Raw genomic sequence first — 19,003 nt, 5'->3', positions numbered from 1 at the left:
TTCTCAGCACTTCCCCACCCCTTTCTTAATTACAACTGAATGTGTTTTCACCTCTAGCGAAAAATCAGCTGAGCAGGGTACTACAGGAACACCAGAGTAGACACTCTAAATTTAATTTAACACCATGGCATTAATTCTAATTATTTGAGCCAAGAAATCAGTGATGAATATCAATGTGCTTTACCCACCGTTAAAAAAACAAACAAAACAAAACAAAACAAAACAAAAACACAATAATTGAACAGGATAAAAAAAAATGGCCTCAGAGTCTCTCACTGGACTCTCAGGAGGTATTGTTCTGTAGCAAGATGGCCACCACCCACAATGAGTCATGGTATTGTGTGCAATGAAAGGAGAGTCCAGCTCTCAAACTGTCAAGGAAAAGGGGACAGTTTTCTTGGACTTTTAAAAATTAGCTGACAACCTCCTTACAATAAAAATCCGATTACTGTTTTTGGTTAATGAATTCAGGCATGATCCCAGAGCATACCTGACTGGGATGGCTGTAAGGAACACTAAATGGGTCCAGCCGGGAGGCTGCCTTGGGCTCAGAATCAGAGACTAAGTCTCTACACTGCAAAGACCAGGACACCATTGTTTCCTGCTGAACTTCCCATCTCTGCCCAGCAGAGGGCACCAGTGTAATTCTGTTCCCAGACTTGGAGCCTGGGTGGAATGCTAAGTCAGGAGTTCCTCTCCAGGAAGAAATGACTCCGGGCAAGTGACAGCAATGCTGTCAGTAGGGTGGGTACAACCTATTGTGACTGGGTCCTACTTTTAAGCTGTCCTGAATTAATTTTTATTTTTCAGTCCTTCTGAAATGATTAAACACTCAGACTAAATACTGTTCATTTAACCTGCTTTAAGGAATAAACTAAAATTATTACTAGTCTTTGAAGTGAATTAGTAAGTGTAGATTGTGCTTTGTGTAGATGCTCTTGTAGAGAAACATCAGGGTCATTCTTGGTGAAAAATAATAATAGTAAGATGGAACCTTCAACCACCCTCTATGCACCCTCCATTCATTTGCACTGTCAAGTCCTTTGAGCACTTTAAGGTTTTTTAATAAGCAGGTCCAGCATATCCACCTTCCCCACATGGACACAAACTACTAGGGACAATATCCTCACCAATACTCCATAGTGACGTTCATTTCTTTCCTTTGGACCCTACTCACCAATCTGACCTCTGAATTCCTTCTCTTCAATTACAGACTGCAGCTTGCAGGCAGACACATTGCTCTTTACTGATCCTTACCTTTTTTTTTCAATCAGACTGTAACTTTCTTTGACAGCAACTATTCCCTTTATACACTTATATCCCCCATTGTGCCTAGTGCAGTATGGAAATTATACATACTAAAAATAAAAATTAATTGAATGACAGGGAAATTCAATTGTTGGGACATCTGTGTTTATAGCCTCTATTATGATACTCATTGTGTGACCGTGGGCAGACCATGCAACCTGAATCCCTTAGCATGTTTCATCTTTCATTAAAACACACATCTACACAACCTCTCCTGAAGATTGTTTGAGTACAGTGGATCTTAATGTTTTTGTGTGATGGTCCCAGCTGAGTATCTGATGAAAGACAAGGACACAAGAATGTCATCCATATATACACTTAATATAACATGTTGCAAATGATTTCAGGGGATTAAAAGACCCTCATGAAGCCCACTCATTTGCCAGGTCTAGGCGATTTTTTAAGTTTCCTTTTAGGTCTAAGAATTATTATAAGACTGAAATCCAAGATGTCACAGTTTATAGCTGGTATCTACCTAGAAAGAGTGTATTAGCGATTTCCCTTAAGGGACCCCAACAGTTTCTATTGAATCCCTAGATCACAGTTTCTAAGGGACCAATTACATAGAGCCTAAATTAATCCTAACATCACTACCTGTGGCCTTGGCTGACTTCCAGGCTCAATCGTTACTGATAATGTAAGGACTCAGTAATCTTGCTGAGCTAAAAGGTAGACCAAATAGAATAGTCTCTGACTCCCAGAAGAGACTGCAAATCATTATGTGTCTCTCTTGCTGGCCATAAAACATGTCCTATTTGCCCATTAATTTCCTTTATAAAATCGGAAATGTAATGCCATGGGAAAAAAAAGTTTCCTGATAGCTTTAGCTGAAAGCAAACGATGGTGACTTTCCATTAGGTACTTACTATGTGTTCAATAAAATACCATAATAGGCACTTTACATGTGATCTATTTAATGTTAACAACCACAAAGTTCAGCAATGAGGGTATTATATTATTTTGGAGCTGACAAAACTGATACTGAGCTAGTGGCATAAAGCAAGTTAGAGACTGGGCCTTTCATTCAAGTCCAATTCTAACACCTGTGATTTTCCCTTGCACTGCCAAGTCTCTAAGGAAGAGAGTTGGCTAAATTCATGGCTGTTGCAATTGTCTGTCTACTGTTGCAGTATCTATGAAGCAGTACACTTTTTTGTAGTACTTTATACTCTGAGATAATTTATTTCGGGTTGCCAAAAAAAAAAAAAAAAAGATTTTATTTTCTGGATGAAAGAATCTCTTCCACTATTTTACCTATGGACAGATGACAGACAATCCTTGCTTCTATTTGAAGATCTGCCCAGGGGATGTCCCTATGGGGAGAGGGGAGCATGAGAACGATTTATTTCAGATTATCAGAAGAGAGGGAAGGCAAAGCGATGTTCACTGAGGACTTACACTCTACCAGGTTCTTTAAATATGTTACATTACCAAATCCTCACAACAATGGTTTGAGGGTAGCATTATCTCCATCTTATGAATGAATAGACTGGGGGTTAAACAAATCATGAAAGCCACATTGTGAGAAACCTGGAAATGAACCCAGGACTCAATACTGTTTGCCTATGGGGCATTCTACATAAAAAAATTTTCAGAAATATGCCTTGGAAACCATAATGGGTCAGTATGAAAGTAGCCATCCATTTAAACTTGCGGAGTAATGAAGCTCTCAACTCCTCTTTCCTTCTGCTGCCTGGCAGCAAGCGGAGGCAGTGTTTCTTGGTGGCGGAGCCTGCACTGGCTGGGGACTGACTCTGCCGTAGAAGGGCTCTAACAATAGTGAGCCCAGGCTGGGTGGGGGCGGGTTCTCCTTGGGGAGCTGGCCCCATCTGCCACTTAGATCTGCTCAGAGACAGAAAATCCATTTGCTAAGAAGCTCTTTAGGCCTGTTATTTGTGACATCGGAATAGAGAGAGCTAGAGATGGAAGACACCTTCAAAACCATATCCTTTTATCAGAGAGGAGGGTAAATGTGGCCTGCCTATTCAGCAAACATGTTCCGTCCATTGCTACAGGACCCCCATCTCTTGTGCCTTAGCTCAGTGCCCTTCCTCTGCTCTTCTCTGCCCCTCAAGTCCTGCATCTACCATGCTTCAAACTTTCCTCTTTCTCTTTTCCACCTTCTCTTCTTCCTCTAGTTCCTTTCTTATTCTTTCTGGTCCCCTGATACTTCCATTTCTGGTCCTCATTGACTTTTCTTATTCTTTTCTCCTCTCCTATTTTCTAGCCTCTCCTATTCTTCCCTTCTGCCTCTTCTTTCTTCTTTGTTCCATGAAGGATCGTCACCCACACCTCATCTGGTTTTTCTGGGGCCCAAACTTCTTCTCATACTTGAATCAATTTCTCTTCTGAGCCAAACACCCTCATCCAGATGCAAACTGCTTGGGTGACTGGCTGATATTCAGAAATAGGTCATCAAAAGGAGGTTCCTGATTTATAAAGCCTAAACAAGTCGGCCTATAGGCAATACAACTGGGCTCTTGCCTTAAAAATTCTTAACTTTTATTGTGGGTCTTCAAAATTGAAAACTGAAATAATTCTTTCTCTTTCGCAAGCTGTTTACAAAGAGAAATCTCTCCATAGGTGAAATTTGTCTTATTAGTTCATCAGTGATGTCCATCAAGGGCTATCTATGTGCCAGGCTCCATCCTGAGTACTGGGACTACAGTGTTGAAAAATGCCAAGTCCCTGCTTTCAAGGAATAGGAAGTCTAGAGAGAGTTAAATAACTCATTTTAGATAGATAAATACATCTTATTAGGCACCGAAAGTGATATGGAAAAAACAAATTGGGTAATGTGGTAGAATTGATGGGGCTGGCCAGGGTGGTGCTGCTCTGGTCAAATGGTCAGGGAAGTCTTCTCTGAGCAAGGGTTATCCAAATGGAGACTTAAGTGCTAAGAGACAGCTAGGGAAGATCAAAGGAGAAAGCAAGTGCAAAGTCCCTGACATAGGAACAAGAAGTGTGTCCTAGAGACATTAAAAATGTAGTGTGGCTAAAGAAGAGTGAAGAAGGGCAGAGTAGAAAGACATCAGATCAGTGAAATAAGCGGAAGTCAAATCATACGGGGCCTTGTAGGCCATGGTAATCCTTTAGATTTCATTCTAAAGGTATACACTGGAAGGCTTTCTATAGGGTATTTATATGGATAGGTATACATTTGTAGCTTTGTACGAGTGGTTTTCAGAGTAATCTATTAGAAATTCTAAGAAGAAATCAAACCCTGAAACCCTAAACCTAAGATTATCATTCCATGATTGGATCTACTCCTTTTAGCCAGGTGGGTTATCTCACATTGTGATTTTAATCATTCAGGTGACATTTAGGATGTTAATCTCTGGAGTAAAATAAGAACTGGCCTGGCTACCCATGGGTGTTTTCCATTTCAGGCATCCTTTTAGACAGAGGCACAAACAGTTATTATACACTAGGGCTGAGAAGTGGAAGAAAGAAGGGTGGCAGATTGTTTCAGAATTTTTGAGACAGACTTTGGCTTTCTAGAAATCTTTTTTTTGGTAGATATTTCAAAACTACATATATGGAGTTCCTTAAGTGGTTTCTCACCAGAGAGAATGTTTTGTTTATAAAATTATGTTAGAAATTGAAGAACGAAAAAATATTACAGCATTGTTAGTCTGTCCCCTTAAATAAGATCCAGAAGTTATAGACGCAGTAATTTTACTTAGCCTTGGTTAGTAACCCTAGGTGAGTCACCTAACTTCCATTTGTGTAGAATTTGCAACGTGAGCAAATTCTTATAGAATTTGAACAATCTCAACAACTCCTATTTGAATGCAAACAATTAGAATTTGAGCAATTCCCATAATATATCTGGGAAGATCATATGTTGGTAAAATAAAGAATTCAGGCTACATATAGAGTGGATGCCTGAATGAAAAGAGGAGTTCTGATTAAAATCAACTGAGTTTGAATCATGCCAAAATTCAAAGACTTTTGAAATTGGCCCTAAGTTTAGACCAGTAATTTTCAGGTATTATTAGTTAGAATGTCAAAATTTTACCAAGATCCAGAAACCATTAGTGGAGGTAAAGGAGATTATGGAATAGTGGAGGACCCAGATCTTTGTGCCAGCCTGGCCCCGCAAAACAACCCAATTTTCAGAAACCATTTCTGAGGTGCTACTCCATGGAATTTCAGGGCTCCAAAGAACACAATTCAAAATTCACCGATTTAAGGTTTTAAAACAAGATTTTAGAAAATAAATTCTCCTTGGGTTTGTTATTTATAAGTTTTGAATGACTTCAACACTGTTTGGAATCAAAATAAAATAGGACATTGTTTAATGTACCCAACACCATGCTGAGAGGTTACTCAGACCAATTCTATCTGTGCCTAAACAATTGGACTATAATATGGGGGGTGGGAATGGGGAGAGTTATGTTGACCTTCTAAATAATACACATAATCTACTACTTAATCAATATGGCTCCAGTTATCCATACTTGTGAAGACCAGCTGCCATGAGTGAGATCAACAGTTTTGAACCTGACATCGACCATTTTGCTGGACATGTGTAGAAAGCCAATAAGAGAGAGATTTCTTCATGTATTTTTCAAACTTACACTTCAGAGCCCGGAGGTCTATTTAGAGGGGAAGGAAAGATGCAAAGTAAAAGGAGCCCTGGGTCTCTCCAGCCATCATTTCCCCCTGCCATTGTCAACTGGCTCAGCTCTGTGTGGGGGTTTCCTACAGATATATTTGAAACTCATTTGAAAAAATGATAACCTGGCTAAAAATTTTGAAAACATCTGTCTTCAATAATTACTCACTAATCTGATCCTACCTTCTATGACTTCACTGTTTCACAGAGCTTTGCCTAGAATTAAAAGCATCATGCTCACTAAAAAGGAAAGAGGCAACCCTTCCTCTCCATTAAGGGCTGGAAATGTCAGCAATGATCACAACTCAATTCAAACCCTGAATTCACCTCGGAAAAGATAAAAACTTCAATTCATTAAGAGGATGCAGCTCAGATCACACTTTTGAGGGCAATATATCTATCCTTTCAGTGACAACTATTTTTCTAGCTGTATAGCAGGTACAATTCTAAACTTTACCCTTTTCCTTAACCTTTGATAAATGTACAATGCATAACAGAAATTACTGCAAATGTTAAAACTAGTTCTCAAGGCATACATGTATGTGATATATATATACATATATATGTGTATGTATGTATGTGTGTGTGTGTGTGTGTATATATATATATACACACACACACACACACACACACACACACATATATATATATATATATATATATATATATATATATACATACCTATATATGTTTGTGAGTGTTATAAACAGATATTTATGTGCTTCTATACTGACACACTCTCTGGGAGCTGATAACTACTGTCCCAGTATTTTAGAGTCACCAAAAGTAAAGTTTATTACATTATTAGAATATATTGATTTGGGGTATGATAGAGCTGGCTCACATTGGCTACTGAAAGTAAGCTGTTAGCATCGCTGCCCATTTGTGTGTTCAATGACAACACATTGGTAGCCTGAAATCAGCTACAATCAGGGTATTTGTACCACAGAAATTGGCAAATACTACAAATCAAGGCTTTTTGAGTTTGGGTGTTTGTTTTTGTTTTGTTTTGTTTTGTTTTGGAGAGCCAGCTGACCAGCATATCACTGCAGATATCTGATAGAGCCGTGAATCCCGAATGATACATGTTTTGGGTTTGTTTTGTTTTGTTTGTTTGTTTTTTACACTGTTATATATATCCATGCACAATCATCAGGAAACTCAGATGGCAATGGCCAGACAGTGACTAAAATGCAGATAGGGAGAGAGTGGGAAAGAGAAAGATTATTCTTTAATACCTTAAAATATGATAAATGCTCATTCTAGCTCATATACCAAACAAATCCTATGATGGTGACTTCTGATGTGATAGACACACCCAGAGTTCCAGACTTTTGAACATGAAAACCGATTTCTTCATTTATTGTGAGGTACTCTTGCAAAAGCCTGCTTTATCAGGATGTTAGGGAAGTAGAGAGGCTTTCCCCTTAAAGAAGTTCAAAAGCAATGTGTAATCTGACAACTGCATGAACCTTGTATCCAGACGGCTCTCAGCGTAGCCCCCAAACAGTGTTACATCTTAAAGGTCTACCTTTCTGCTGGGGTGAAAAACATGCATAAATAGCAAACCAGAAAGTGACAAGATTTTGCTTCATTTTTACCCTCTGCTTTTCCTTTCTTAAAAACTGGTAAGAAAGAGGAAACTGACGTGTATTTTCTAACAGAAGCCAGGTTCTGTTCTCCACCTAGTATAGGTAAGCCCTCCATGTTCAAAGAGAAGGAAGGAGGGAAACAAACATCTTCCACTGCTGCTTTTCTTTCCAAAACAATCTAATTACACCAGTGGGAAAATACTGCAAACTCATGACTAAACTCTGGGCTTTCTCAGCCCTTTCGAATGGACTAGAGACAGTTTCATACAGTGGGGGCCTGCCTTCTTTTTATCAAATACATGACAGTTGCTTCAAGTTTGAGTTTATATGTGGGGAAAAAATCTATTCAGACTCCCACTCCAACATCCTTCATGGCCTATAGCCTGAATGGCTCACAAGCTATACATAATTATGTTTATAGCACCGTGGGGAAGGAAAAGAAGCAACAGGAGTGCGGAAGCCTGTCTTCTGGTCTCTGTCCCAACACTGTGGGTTTGGGAACATATTAACAATTCATCCTATCGTGGGGGCACAGCAGGTTCAGGAGACTCTTAACACCCTGTGAAAATTACTTAAACATGTCAGATGAAGAAAAGGAGCCAAAGAACCTGGCAGATCACTCCTTCTCCGGCTGTACCTGTCACACGCTGGCACAAGCCCCACACAGGTCACTCATGGGGCTGGAACGAAATTAATCACCTGCTTTCAGAAGGGAGCCGCTTTGGTTTCCTCTAGTTCTCAATATGCTTCTGAACACAATGCAAAATGCTCACTCTGGTCTCTGAACAGTTTGAAATCTAGCTACCTCAGGGATGACGTATGCCTCTGAGTAACAGCGAAATTTCCAGCAAGCTCTGTATTCAGCTTCCAAAATAGCAAGAAAGGTTGACAGCAGCACAGCTTTCTGTTTAAGCCAGTGTCTGCCTCCCCTTGTCACTTAGAATCTGCATAGAGGTTGGGATGTGTCATAACATGGGCACTGTTGAGCTATTTTAGAAACAGTGGTGATCCTGAGATCCTCTGTCCAACACTTTTGTTCTAGGAAAGAGTAAACTTACTCCCAAAGAATGCAAGGAATTTGCCTGCCCAGAGTGTTAAGGTTAGAATCCAGTCTCTTAGGGCAGTTTAGGACTTTCTCTACTGTAATAACATTGTTCACTCATTCTTAGCTCATTCATCAAGTATTTACTGGCTGCCTTCTATTTCCCAATCATTGTTATAGGTGTCAGGGACTCGACAATAAACGGAACATACCATGGAGCTACCTTTCCCACTAAGGATTAATCTTCAATAGCTGCTGCTGAATTATGACTTGAATTAAGTTATTGTGATTTTTGTGTGAGTTTGAATGAAAGGTAGTTTCTCAAGTTGCTTTTTTTTTTTTTAAATAAAAAATACCCCCTTTTTAGTAGATACATGTTGTCCTTCAAGACTTAGCAGAGGTAACCTCTACATCAAGAAGTCTTCCCGGACTATTTCCTCCTATTTAGCTTATACAGAAGTTTAATTTTCACACACTATAAATTTCATCATAGATAGCCTTAGTCCTGACTCCTAGCTCTCCCCATCTCTCTGTACATTCCAATAACACAACTGGTAGAGAAAGGAGAGATGCTCTCTACACATATCTTCGGAAAGACAGTGTTCCCCCAGCCATCCATCCACCTCCTCCCCTCACCCCTGACTTCTTGACGGTCATAAGAGTGAAAACACATGTATGTAGTTTATTATTTTTCCAGATTTTCTCTGACAGCCTGAACTCACCGGCAGGCCTTCCCTACATGTCAGATCTGTGTGTGTGTGTGTGTGTGTGTGTGTGTGTATGTGTGTGTATGTGTGTGTGCATGAGTGTACACACATGTGCTAGTGCGTTGGCAGAAGAGTATGCTACAAGCATAGATACAATGCTTAAGCATATATAAGTTAAATCTTTCACCTTTTCATATCCCAAAGAGAATATTCTGGCAGGGCTATAAAAATGTTCATCCCCACTCTATCTGAGAAATGCACACATCCACCATGCACCAGCAAGAAGGGATCACTTTAGGTGAATGGTTTCTGGTTTCTATTACAAAATCCAAACTATTCTACTATGTAATACTGGAAAAATATATTTAAAAAAAAAAAAGCTAGCCTCAGGACTTACTTGACTATATAGACACTTCCAGGAAAGAATACTATACATGACTTACAAGAAAAGGCACCTAGCCTTCCTACGGTATTTTTTCCCCTTGAAGATATTTAGGAATGGTAGTCTCTATTCCAAATAGAATAGTATGAGATGATCAAACTGGAATGTTTTATCTTCTACATTCCTATAATTTGTGATCTGAGGATTGAAAATATGTGTGAGAACTGCTAAGTAATCACAACTAAGTTGTGTGTCATCTAAACTGTTTTTTTCTTGGAATATATGATAGCCCAATTCTAACCACTTAGGCCTGTTAGCTAATTTCACTAATGGTGTAAGATCCAATTACTGTGATTGTAGAATACATAAAAGAATTGGAGGAAAGTTGTATTAGGCCCATCCATATAATTCTTATGTTTTAGTGACACTCTACAGACAAAATTTTTAAAATTATCAACCACAATTGCCTATCAGATGCAACCATTGCTGTACACAGGAATCCAAGGCTTTACATACTCTTGAAGTGGTTTTAATTATTTTAATAAATAAGATAGGTATCAAAATAAATAGTGAATTACGTCTAAGAAGACAGTGAAACTACTGACAGTAAATTATGGCCACGATAGCTGTAGATTTTCATCTCAGAGACAGAGTCAGCAGGGGTATAAGCAAGAGTCTAACCATGTCAGAAAACATCATTGTCAACTCCTCATTTTCAATCTCAAGTATAAGGTGGGTTAGAAAATTTCACTGAGTTTGTTTTGCAGTCTCCTGGGCCTCCAGTATAACCATAAGCTTTCTTAGAGTTGACTCTTCCTGGATTCTTTGCCCCTCTTTTTAGAGCTGTTTATTACTGCTCTGTCCCCTAAACCCACTTGGCTAATAGTTTAGAAAATAAGGCCCTGCAGGAAATCAAGCATGGTTGAATAAGAGGTCATGTGCCCACACTTCAAAGATTCCTCTTTAGTCAATCATTGCATACTTGCCTTTGGGAGCTAAGAGGCAGAGAAAACCTAGCTGAGCAACACTTACTTTGTGGGTGTTGGAACTAAGCCCAGTGGGTAGAAGGGCTGGCCTGGAATCACAGCAGGACCTGAACACAAACCCAGGTCCCTTGATTTTAGGGGGTGTTTAGTCTATTATGCTGAAAATACAGAGCGTTGGCACCAGATACTTCCTATAAGATATTAGATCTATTAAAAACATGGATTCTATTCATCAGCCTTATGAAAAAAATTTATGGGCAATTCTTTTAAATAAGCCCAGAAATAAATTATTAGCTTAGGGAGCCAAGCTTTATTGCTGTGAGATCAGTAACTGACTAAAGCTATTTAGAAGAAGGCAGAGATTCAAGTTTTCCTGATGATAGGTATTGATACGAGGTTCAGCACCTGATTCAGTCATTTTATTATGACGCAAAATTCACCCAGGACTAAGAGGGCTGGCAAAACTTATACATCCTTTCAAACCTCTCCCTCCTCTTTATGCATGTTGCAAAAACATCATCTTGGGGGATCTTTAAGGGCTCAGGTCCTGTAGCTTGAAGGAGCACCATTGGTTTCCTTCTTTCTTCCCTTTTATGTCTGGTTATAGAAAGCCTTCCTTTCTTTATTTAACGAAGCTATGATTGTGAGAAGGAAATAAGAGTAATGACCACTCAGTGCTTTCTAGTCCATTAGATTGAGTGCTCTGCTTTCTCTCCATGTTTAGCCAAATGGACTGACTGTGTAAGCCTTGGGGCTTTTAGTTCTGTCTCCTCCTCCTTTTAATCCTTCTGGGAATCTGTGTGCATGGGTATATGTGCAGACAAAAGAAAATATATTTGATGAATATACATTAGCATCTGAAAATATTCTGTATTTTAAGAAATACGGCTTCATTTTCTGCTCCAAATATAGTTTTATCACTTTAAAATTAGCAGAGTTACTTACATGCCTTTCTGATTATTAGCTTTGTTTATGAGGCAATAGTAGCTATTTAATACGAGCTAATAAAATAGGTCATAGAATACGTAAAAGCCTTCGTAGTATGAGTTTCTTGACTCTAAAGCATCTCTTGTCTTTTGTCAGCTTACATTTTTTTTAAATGAAGAGAGAGTGATGGCTCTTCAGTTCTTTATATTATTTTAATCATAAATAGAAAGGTATCAGGGTCCTTTTAGAAATGTACTTGCCAAAAGGGAGGAAAAAGATATAAATAAGAATTTTAAAAGATACTAATTTTGATAAGCCAAATTCAGAGTAGGGATCACCTGGAACACATGAAATCGCTTCTGTCTGATTGAGATCTGAAAATTTCACTTTCCAATGTTCAGCTCTCCCAGCATATGAAATGGAGTTAGTAGCACTTCTGTCAAGAATAGCCAATTTTGACTGATCTTTATAGCTCTCTTGGGCCTAATAAAACAGTACTTGAAGGATTTTCACACTAGGAACCCAAGATTCAGAACTAGTTTACTATTCCCAATAATTTGGGGGGTGATGGAGCTGTGAGGGAATTATGATCAGGTAGTATGGTTAATTATTGGTTACTCATCTGTAAAAGTAATCACTCATGATTCCTAGACAAGGGTCTTATAGGTCTAATTATACAAATGAGAAGGCGGCTCTTAGATATCCCTCTCATCTTCGTTTCTTTCAGAATAATACTTGCAGGAGTGTCAGGGTTCAACGTATGACCTCTGTAATCAGGCCGTCAGGGCTCAGCCCCTGGTTCAGCCACTTGCTGGCTGTTGACAACCATCAGGTGCTGCAATCTCTCTGAACTTCAGATTCCTCATCTGTAAAAGTACTTACACACAGAGTGTTTCTGATGGCTAAATGGGATAATCCACAGACAGCACTCAGCATATGGTCAGGCACTTGATAAATCCTCATTAAGTGCTACCCATGATAAAAACTATGTATTTCAAATCTCGAAAAAAAACCTTAAAAACCAACTCTCCCAGACCCTCCTTTCAAAGATGAGCCAACTCAAGCCAGGCAAAAAGCAATGACTTGCCTAAAATCTAACAGCTGGTTAGTAGAAACATTGACATAGAACCCTGGTGTCCTTATCCCAGTCCAGCGTTCTTTCCTCCACATTACCTTACTGGGCACACAGGATATAGGATGGCCCAGGAAAGTCCTGGTTGGGATTGCCCAACAATAATCAGAAAGTGGTTGCAACTGCTAAGCAAAAGAGAAAATGCAGGAACTGAGATACAACAGCACCTTGAAAGAGATGTAAAGAACTCCAGGGCTAAAACTAAGGTGAGGATTTAGAGTTCTATCAGTTTGACCCCTTGGTTTGTCACTGAATGTGTCTGTGGGCAGAATATGCATTTACTTTGCCTCTATTCTCAGAATGTAAAGGCAGAAAGGAAAATATTACTGAACGCCAGTGGATTGCTGTCAAGAAAAGCCAATAAAAATGATTACTCTAGCAGTATAAAAATGCTCCATAAAAACTTAATAATCAACAGTTTTTAAGCAGGATGCCACTGAGTATCTGACGGAGTGCCCACATTTTATAGACAACATTTATGGGCTTTCACAACCCAAATTTTCACTCTTTATGAGTTGTGTATAAATTTGGGACGTGGTTGAAACCACATCTCAAATCAGAACTGCTTATGAGTTGCCCTGCCAAGTAAGTGTAAATATCCTCTGGAAATCTCACATCTAACACAGAGCTTCGTGGACGAGGATCTGTCTTTTGGAGAGCTAAAAATATTATGGATGGTTACCCTGGGCCTTAGGAAAATTTTGTTTGGAGGAACATAAAGAATTGCCCCAAATCCAGAAACACAGGCTGGGTATTTCATTTTCTTACACTTAATTATGATTCCAGAAACTATAACTTTTGCATCCATTATTTTTGCTAACAGTTTGGCAACTGAGACACACATTACATAAAAACTTTTTTTTATCATGCTTCAAACTGCACGAAGCACTGTCTCATTCATATTTTGCTCCACAGTGCCTTGCCATACCTTTGGCATCCTCCATACCTCTTGCAGAATTTAATGGAGTCGATATTATTACTGTGATTGTTTTCAACACCATTCTCTGAATTTCATCCCACACCCACTACTGGATCAGGACTCTTTAAGATCAGTGGCCATATCTACTCGTCTTTGTGATCCTAATGCCACACACAGTAAAAAGTTGACATAAATGGAAGAAAAAAAAAAAGAAAGAAGGAAGAAAAAGAAAGAGGGAGAGGGGGAAGGAGGAAGGAAGCAAAAAAGGGAAGAAAAAAGAGGTAGTTAATTTTTCTGTTCAGACAAATAAAACTCCCGTTTCCAAGATCATTATTGACGATCCCAGATAGAAAGAGGCAATGAAATTATGAAAATAAAATGCAGCCAAGTTCAACCTAAAGAAAACCTAGGGTAACTCAGAGTTATACCTGTTAGTAGTATCAGTCAAGTACCCTGTGGCAACCACCTAGTCAAGCTCTCTGATTTCCAGCCACCTGGATGGGTTACTCTGGTAGTGTTGCATCACTGCATATGGCCACGTAGAAATTCTGGAGTCCCCTATTGGGGAAAGTCAATACGATATCATGGAGAAGAGACACAGCAAAATTCTTTCACTGAGAGCCCAATGAACACAGTGTGACATTGCTCAGCAGGAGACACCAAGAACATTATCATTAAAGGCAGCTTGAAAGTTCTCTCCTCATGGCTAAAGGGGAGCAGGGTCCTAGATATGCCTAAATACTCCTCCTATAAAAGAATCATCATCAGAAAAGCACTGAAGTCTCTTGGTCATAGGCATATCAAGAGATGGGCAGGGAGAGTGGCAAAGCAGAGACAGGGAGATATAGTTGGGTGATTTAAAAAAAAAAAAAAGGAAAGAAAAAAAAAACCTAACCAACTCCAAAGGTTAATGTAAAGAGCATCCACCTGTGATAGACCCATAAATAGTAAAAGAAGTGAAACAACATATTTATAATATACAAAGCATTTCCATTTGTATTAAAGCAGTGATGAGATTTAGTCCAAATTGTTTGACTCTCTTGCTGACAGAAATTATTGTCCTGAATTCTACTGAGTGACTTGTTCTGCCCCGAACCCCACTCCACCCTCTCTGCTTGTCTCTCTATACCCATCCAGACAACCGTGGAATCCTACAGCAACCCAGGGTAGCCATCTGTTTCCAGACAGTGGAACTCAATTGGAAATACTGTTATTTTAACCTGGATTAGAATGAAATCCAATGGGAGATAGAGGAAAACGTGGTACAGGGCTCCTGGGAATTGAGGCCTGCTATGCCGTGATAGATCTCCCTGTCACCTCTAGTTTCTGTGATTCTTGAGATTCACATATCTGGGTAATTTGTGCTTGTCACAAACAGCAGGCAAGGCTAATAGACACATCAGTTGGGATAGAAACTACAGGCAGCATTTCAGAATGTAACCAACATGACAATGCCTGCCCCAAACTCAGAAGCAGTGTAAAATAAAGTGTCCTTTGTGATTACTTTCAAGTACTTCATCCACAGTTTCAATTACCTTTCAATGTACATTTTAAACTCAGACTAATTGAGACATTTTTCAGTTGGAATTTGTAAAATTGAGGTTTTTGTTTGCTTACAAAAACCCAACACATTTTTAATCAAATATAGTGAATAGAGTAAGCCAGGTTGCAGGAGGAATAAGAGTGAGTGAACAAATTATTATCTACAAATTAAATCTAGTCAATTTCATTCATTCATCCATCACTAGACATTTACTGAGCACGTACTAGATAAAATACTTTATTAATTCATTTGGAATCACCATAATGTGCAAAATAATGAAACCGAATTTCCTTAAAAATTTTAGACTTCTCATTGATTCAAGCAGTCCCTCTTTCTATTGATCCAAATCATGAGCACAAACCTAAAATCACATCACATCTTTGTTTATTCTCATAATGTTAGAAATTGCAACTTAAAAAATATGACTTTGGCAATGTCAAATATTTTGTTTTTAAAATCATGATTAATTTTTAAATTTACGAAAATAACATAATAGGTGGTGCGTCATACATAAAGTGATTTCCAGCCATCATATCTGAGACTATAACCTTAAACCTAAAGAAAAACAGTTAACTCTCTTAATTATAAGAAACAAACTGATGGTTATCATAGGGGAGGTGAGTGGGGGGATGGGTGTAATAGATGATGGGGATTAAGAAAATACCATAGTCCAGGTGGCTTATAAACAGCAGACATTTATTATTATCATGATGAGCACCAGGTGACGTATGGAATTGTTGAATCACTATATTGTACACCTGAAACTAATATAACACTATATGTTAACTGACTGCAATTACAATAAAAAACAAAACAAAACAAAACAACCAAAAAAGTAGTTAACGAGGTTTGTTCTGCTGAGTAAATTAAAATCAACACACCATTCTTCATCATGTGCCTTACCTTTTCTAGGGAAATATCCCCATCTTCTTAACCACAAGGTCTGACCCCTGGGGCAGGTATGTAGTTAGAATAAAGATTTAAAATGAGTCACTGGTAAAAAGAGTTGTGTGATCTGTCTGGGGCTAGGGAATGCTAATAACAATAATAATTAATATAGTCTGGCTTCTTACAGAATTTAGGGGTTAAGGTGAAAGGAGTTGACTTGAAAATATCTAAAATAAACATCTGCCATATTGTAGTATCTAATTTTGTATCTAAAATGAATATCAAGGCGAATGTCCAATGATTACTTTCTCAATATAATGGTCAGATGCCAAAATATTTCCCTCTTGGAGGAGGTCCTTTCTCAAGGGCCCAATGTGGTCCGGTCCAAATGTGGGTCCTTGGACACATCATGGGTTAAGTTCACAAAGTTTGAAAGAAGTAAACCCAAACTTTTAAATTGGCACAGAAGCAACTTTATCTTTAAAATCTTTGAGGTTGAAAGGTATTCATGGGTCATATTAGGGTAGAGAAAAATCTTGGAGACTGTTGACCTCCTTCACCACTACAGATGGTTAGGGTGAGAGATGGGTCTAGTCTCCAGAGGTGAAGTTCTGTTAAATCGATCTTGCTCTGAGAATGCTCTACTCCAATTCTGCACAGGCTTTTTGGGCCATAATAGTGAAAACACTCCAGCTTTCAAGTAAGAGCTCCAAACCAAAGAGAATCCAGTTCCTTTTTATAATCATAGTCAATCCTCAATTATTTATGCATATGGTAGAAAGTCGCATCTTCAATAATAAAATGATAATTTATGTTTGACTTCACAGCCATGTTCTATATTTGGGGTTTTTCTTTTGTTTTTGGCAACGTCAACAGACTTATTTTCCTAATTAGTTTGACCCTGATTCAATGTTACAATTAACATTCTCTGAGCGTACACACACATACTCACACTACTCACCAATTGATGGTGGGGAGAATGCCCAGAAACATACTGTGGGATAGGCAAAGGTGGTCTGAGATTATGTTTTTGCTGCCAGCAATTCACAGACTAGATCATCTGGATCAATAGGGAGTTGGCTGTACTTATAACCAGGCACTTCCTAGAGCCAAATAATCACATTAGCTAATTCCCATCTATAAAATATATGTAGCCTCAGTAATTACTTATTAAACTAAGTGTATCCAGCACACAGAATCTTTTTTTTTTTTAAACCAGGATTACCTAGTTTTACTATTTATGTCAATGCAGTTAACAAGATAATTGCCACATCTCGCTAGTACCAGCAGCTACACAGACCTGCCAGCGTTCTCTCGAAGGCTTGGAGATACTTGGGAATGTAAGTGGCCAGACTTAGCTCGTAGTCTTGCCACTTTGGGGAATTAAGCACAGCTTCCCTTCATTTCTTGAAAACCCTTCTAGACTTTTCCCCTCTCCCTCAATGACCCTGGTGGCCTGGCCTTTCCAGTAGGCCCCCTCTGGCCCACCCACCCGTGGCATGGGACCCTCGAGGTTACTCACCTATCTTCTCCTCGGCTTGGCTGCTCTCCACAGCATCCGTTGGAGGCTGGGCTGTTGCCTTGGCAGCAGCATCCTCTGCAGCAGGGGTGGTGGCGGCAGCAGCAGCAGTGACAGCAGCAGGCACGTCGGCTTGTTTAGGCTCCTCCTTGGCTGGGGCGTCTTCGGCCTTGGAGGACGGCGAGTTGTCAGTGGAAGCTTTAGTGGCACTTTCTGTCTCAGCAGAGCCGGCCTTCTCCTCTGAGGGGACAGGAGCCTGGGGGGCTGCCTGCTCTGTGGCAGCATCAGGGGTGCCCTCCCCCTTCTTCTCCTCGGAAGGAGTTTCGCCTGCCTTGCCGGTTTCCTCAGGCTTGGGGCCAGAAGCAGGGGCCCCGTCAGTGGGAGTGGGACCTTCTCCCTCCTTCTTCTCCACACCGTCAGCAACAGGGGCTTCATCCTTCTCATTCCCTTCAGCCTCAGCAGCTTGGGCATCACCCTTCTTCTCTCCTTTGAGCTTTTTCCTTGTTATGTGTCCACGGAAGCTAGCCTGAATTTTGGTCGCGGCCTTATGAGCTTTATCTTCTGGTTTGATGCCATCTTGTTCGATCTTTTGGTCCTCATCATTTTTTTCAACCTTTGTGGAGAAAAGGGGGGTTTAAAAAAAAACAAACAGAAGAGATGGAGTGATATTCTTTTCCTTCAAATCACAGCATTCAACAAATATTCATCAAATGATTTAGTTTCACTCAGGCTCCATAGTTGAAGTGAAGAGGTCAACAATACCCTGGAAATTCAAATCAAGTCTTTTTTCTCTCCATGATGGAGAATTAAGTAGAGAACACATTATCTGATGGGAAAACCAATGTCCTTTTGACCTTCCAGAATGACTGGCATTATTTTATATGTATTTCTTTCCCCAGATCAATGTCTCTTCATTACCAAACTTAAACCAGCCTTTTTAAAGATGTCCCTTGATAATTCAAATTACATTCATCCTAGGTTTTCATCAAACAGCTGTGAAAGATACTGGTTTTTCAGAGTTCCGGAAAGGGGACTCTGTGAAAAACGTGATGGCTTCAAAAAATATCATGGATGAGCACTGGGTGTTGTATGGAAACCAATTTGACAATAAATTTCATTATATATATCTATATCTATCTATATCTATCTATATATATCTATATCTATATATATATATAGATAGATATAGATAGATATAGATATACACACACACACACACACACACACACACACACACACACACACATATCATGGAAAAGTCTATTTGTTTCCCCAAGATTTCAAGTCTGGTCAGGAAACCAGTAGGACTGAGGCAAAGAGTATCAGGTTTAGACAACAAATACATCAGAGTTTAGTGCAAAATGCAGATGAGTTTCAGGGCTTTGAGGGATTTGTTCGGAACGTGACAACTCAGAATGCTGGTCACAAAATGATGTC

General features: G+C 39.3%; 1 protein-coding gene across 1 annotated transcript in view; it reads right to left on the bottom strand.

Moving 5' to 3' along the window:
- Positions 1 to 19,003, bottom strand: part of GAP43 (growth associated protein 43) — a 100,318-nt gene that overhangs the window by 25,793 nt on the left and 55,522 nt on the right. Inside the window, exon 2 of the mRNA XM_060639949.3 lies at positions 17,570 to 18,179. Coding sequence (XP_060495932.1) covers positions 17,570 to 18,179 — 610 coding nt within the window. The remainder of the gene's footprint in view (positions 1 to 17,569; positions 18,180 to 19,003) is intronic.

The sequence above is a fragment of the Panthera onca genome, chromosome C2 (assembly GCF_046562875.1).
Source record: "Panthera onca isolate mPanOnc1 chromosome C2, mPanOnc1 haplotype 2, whole genome shotgun sequence".
NCBI lineage: Eukaryota > Metazoa > Chordata > Mammalia > Carnivora > Felidae > Panthera > Panthera onca.
Note: the sequence above shows the minus strand (reverse complement) of the source record. Positions and strands in the feature narration are given on the sequence as shown.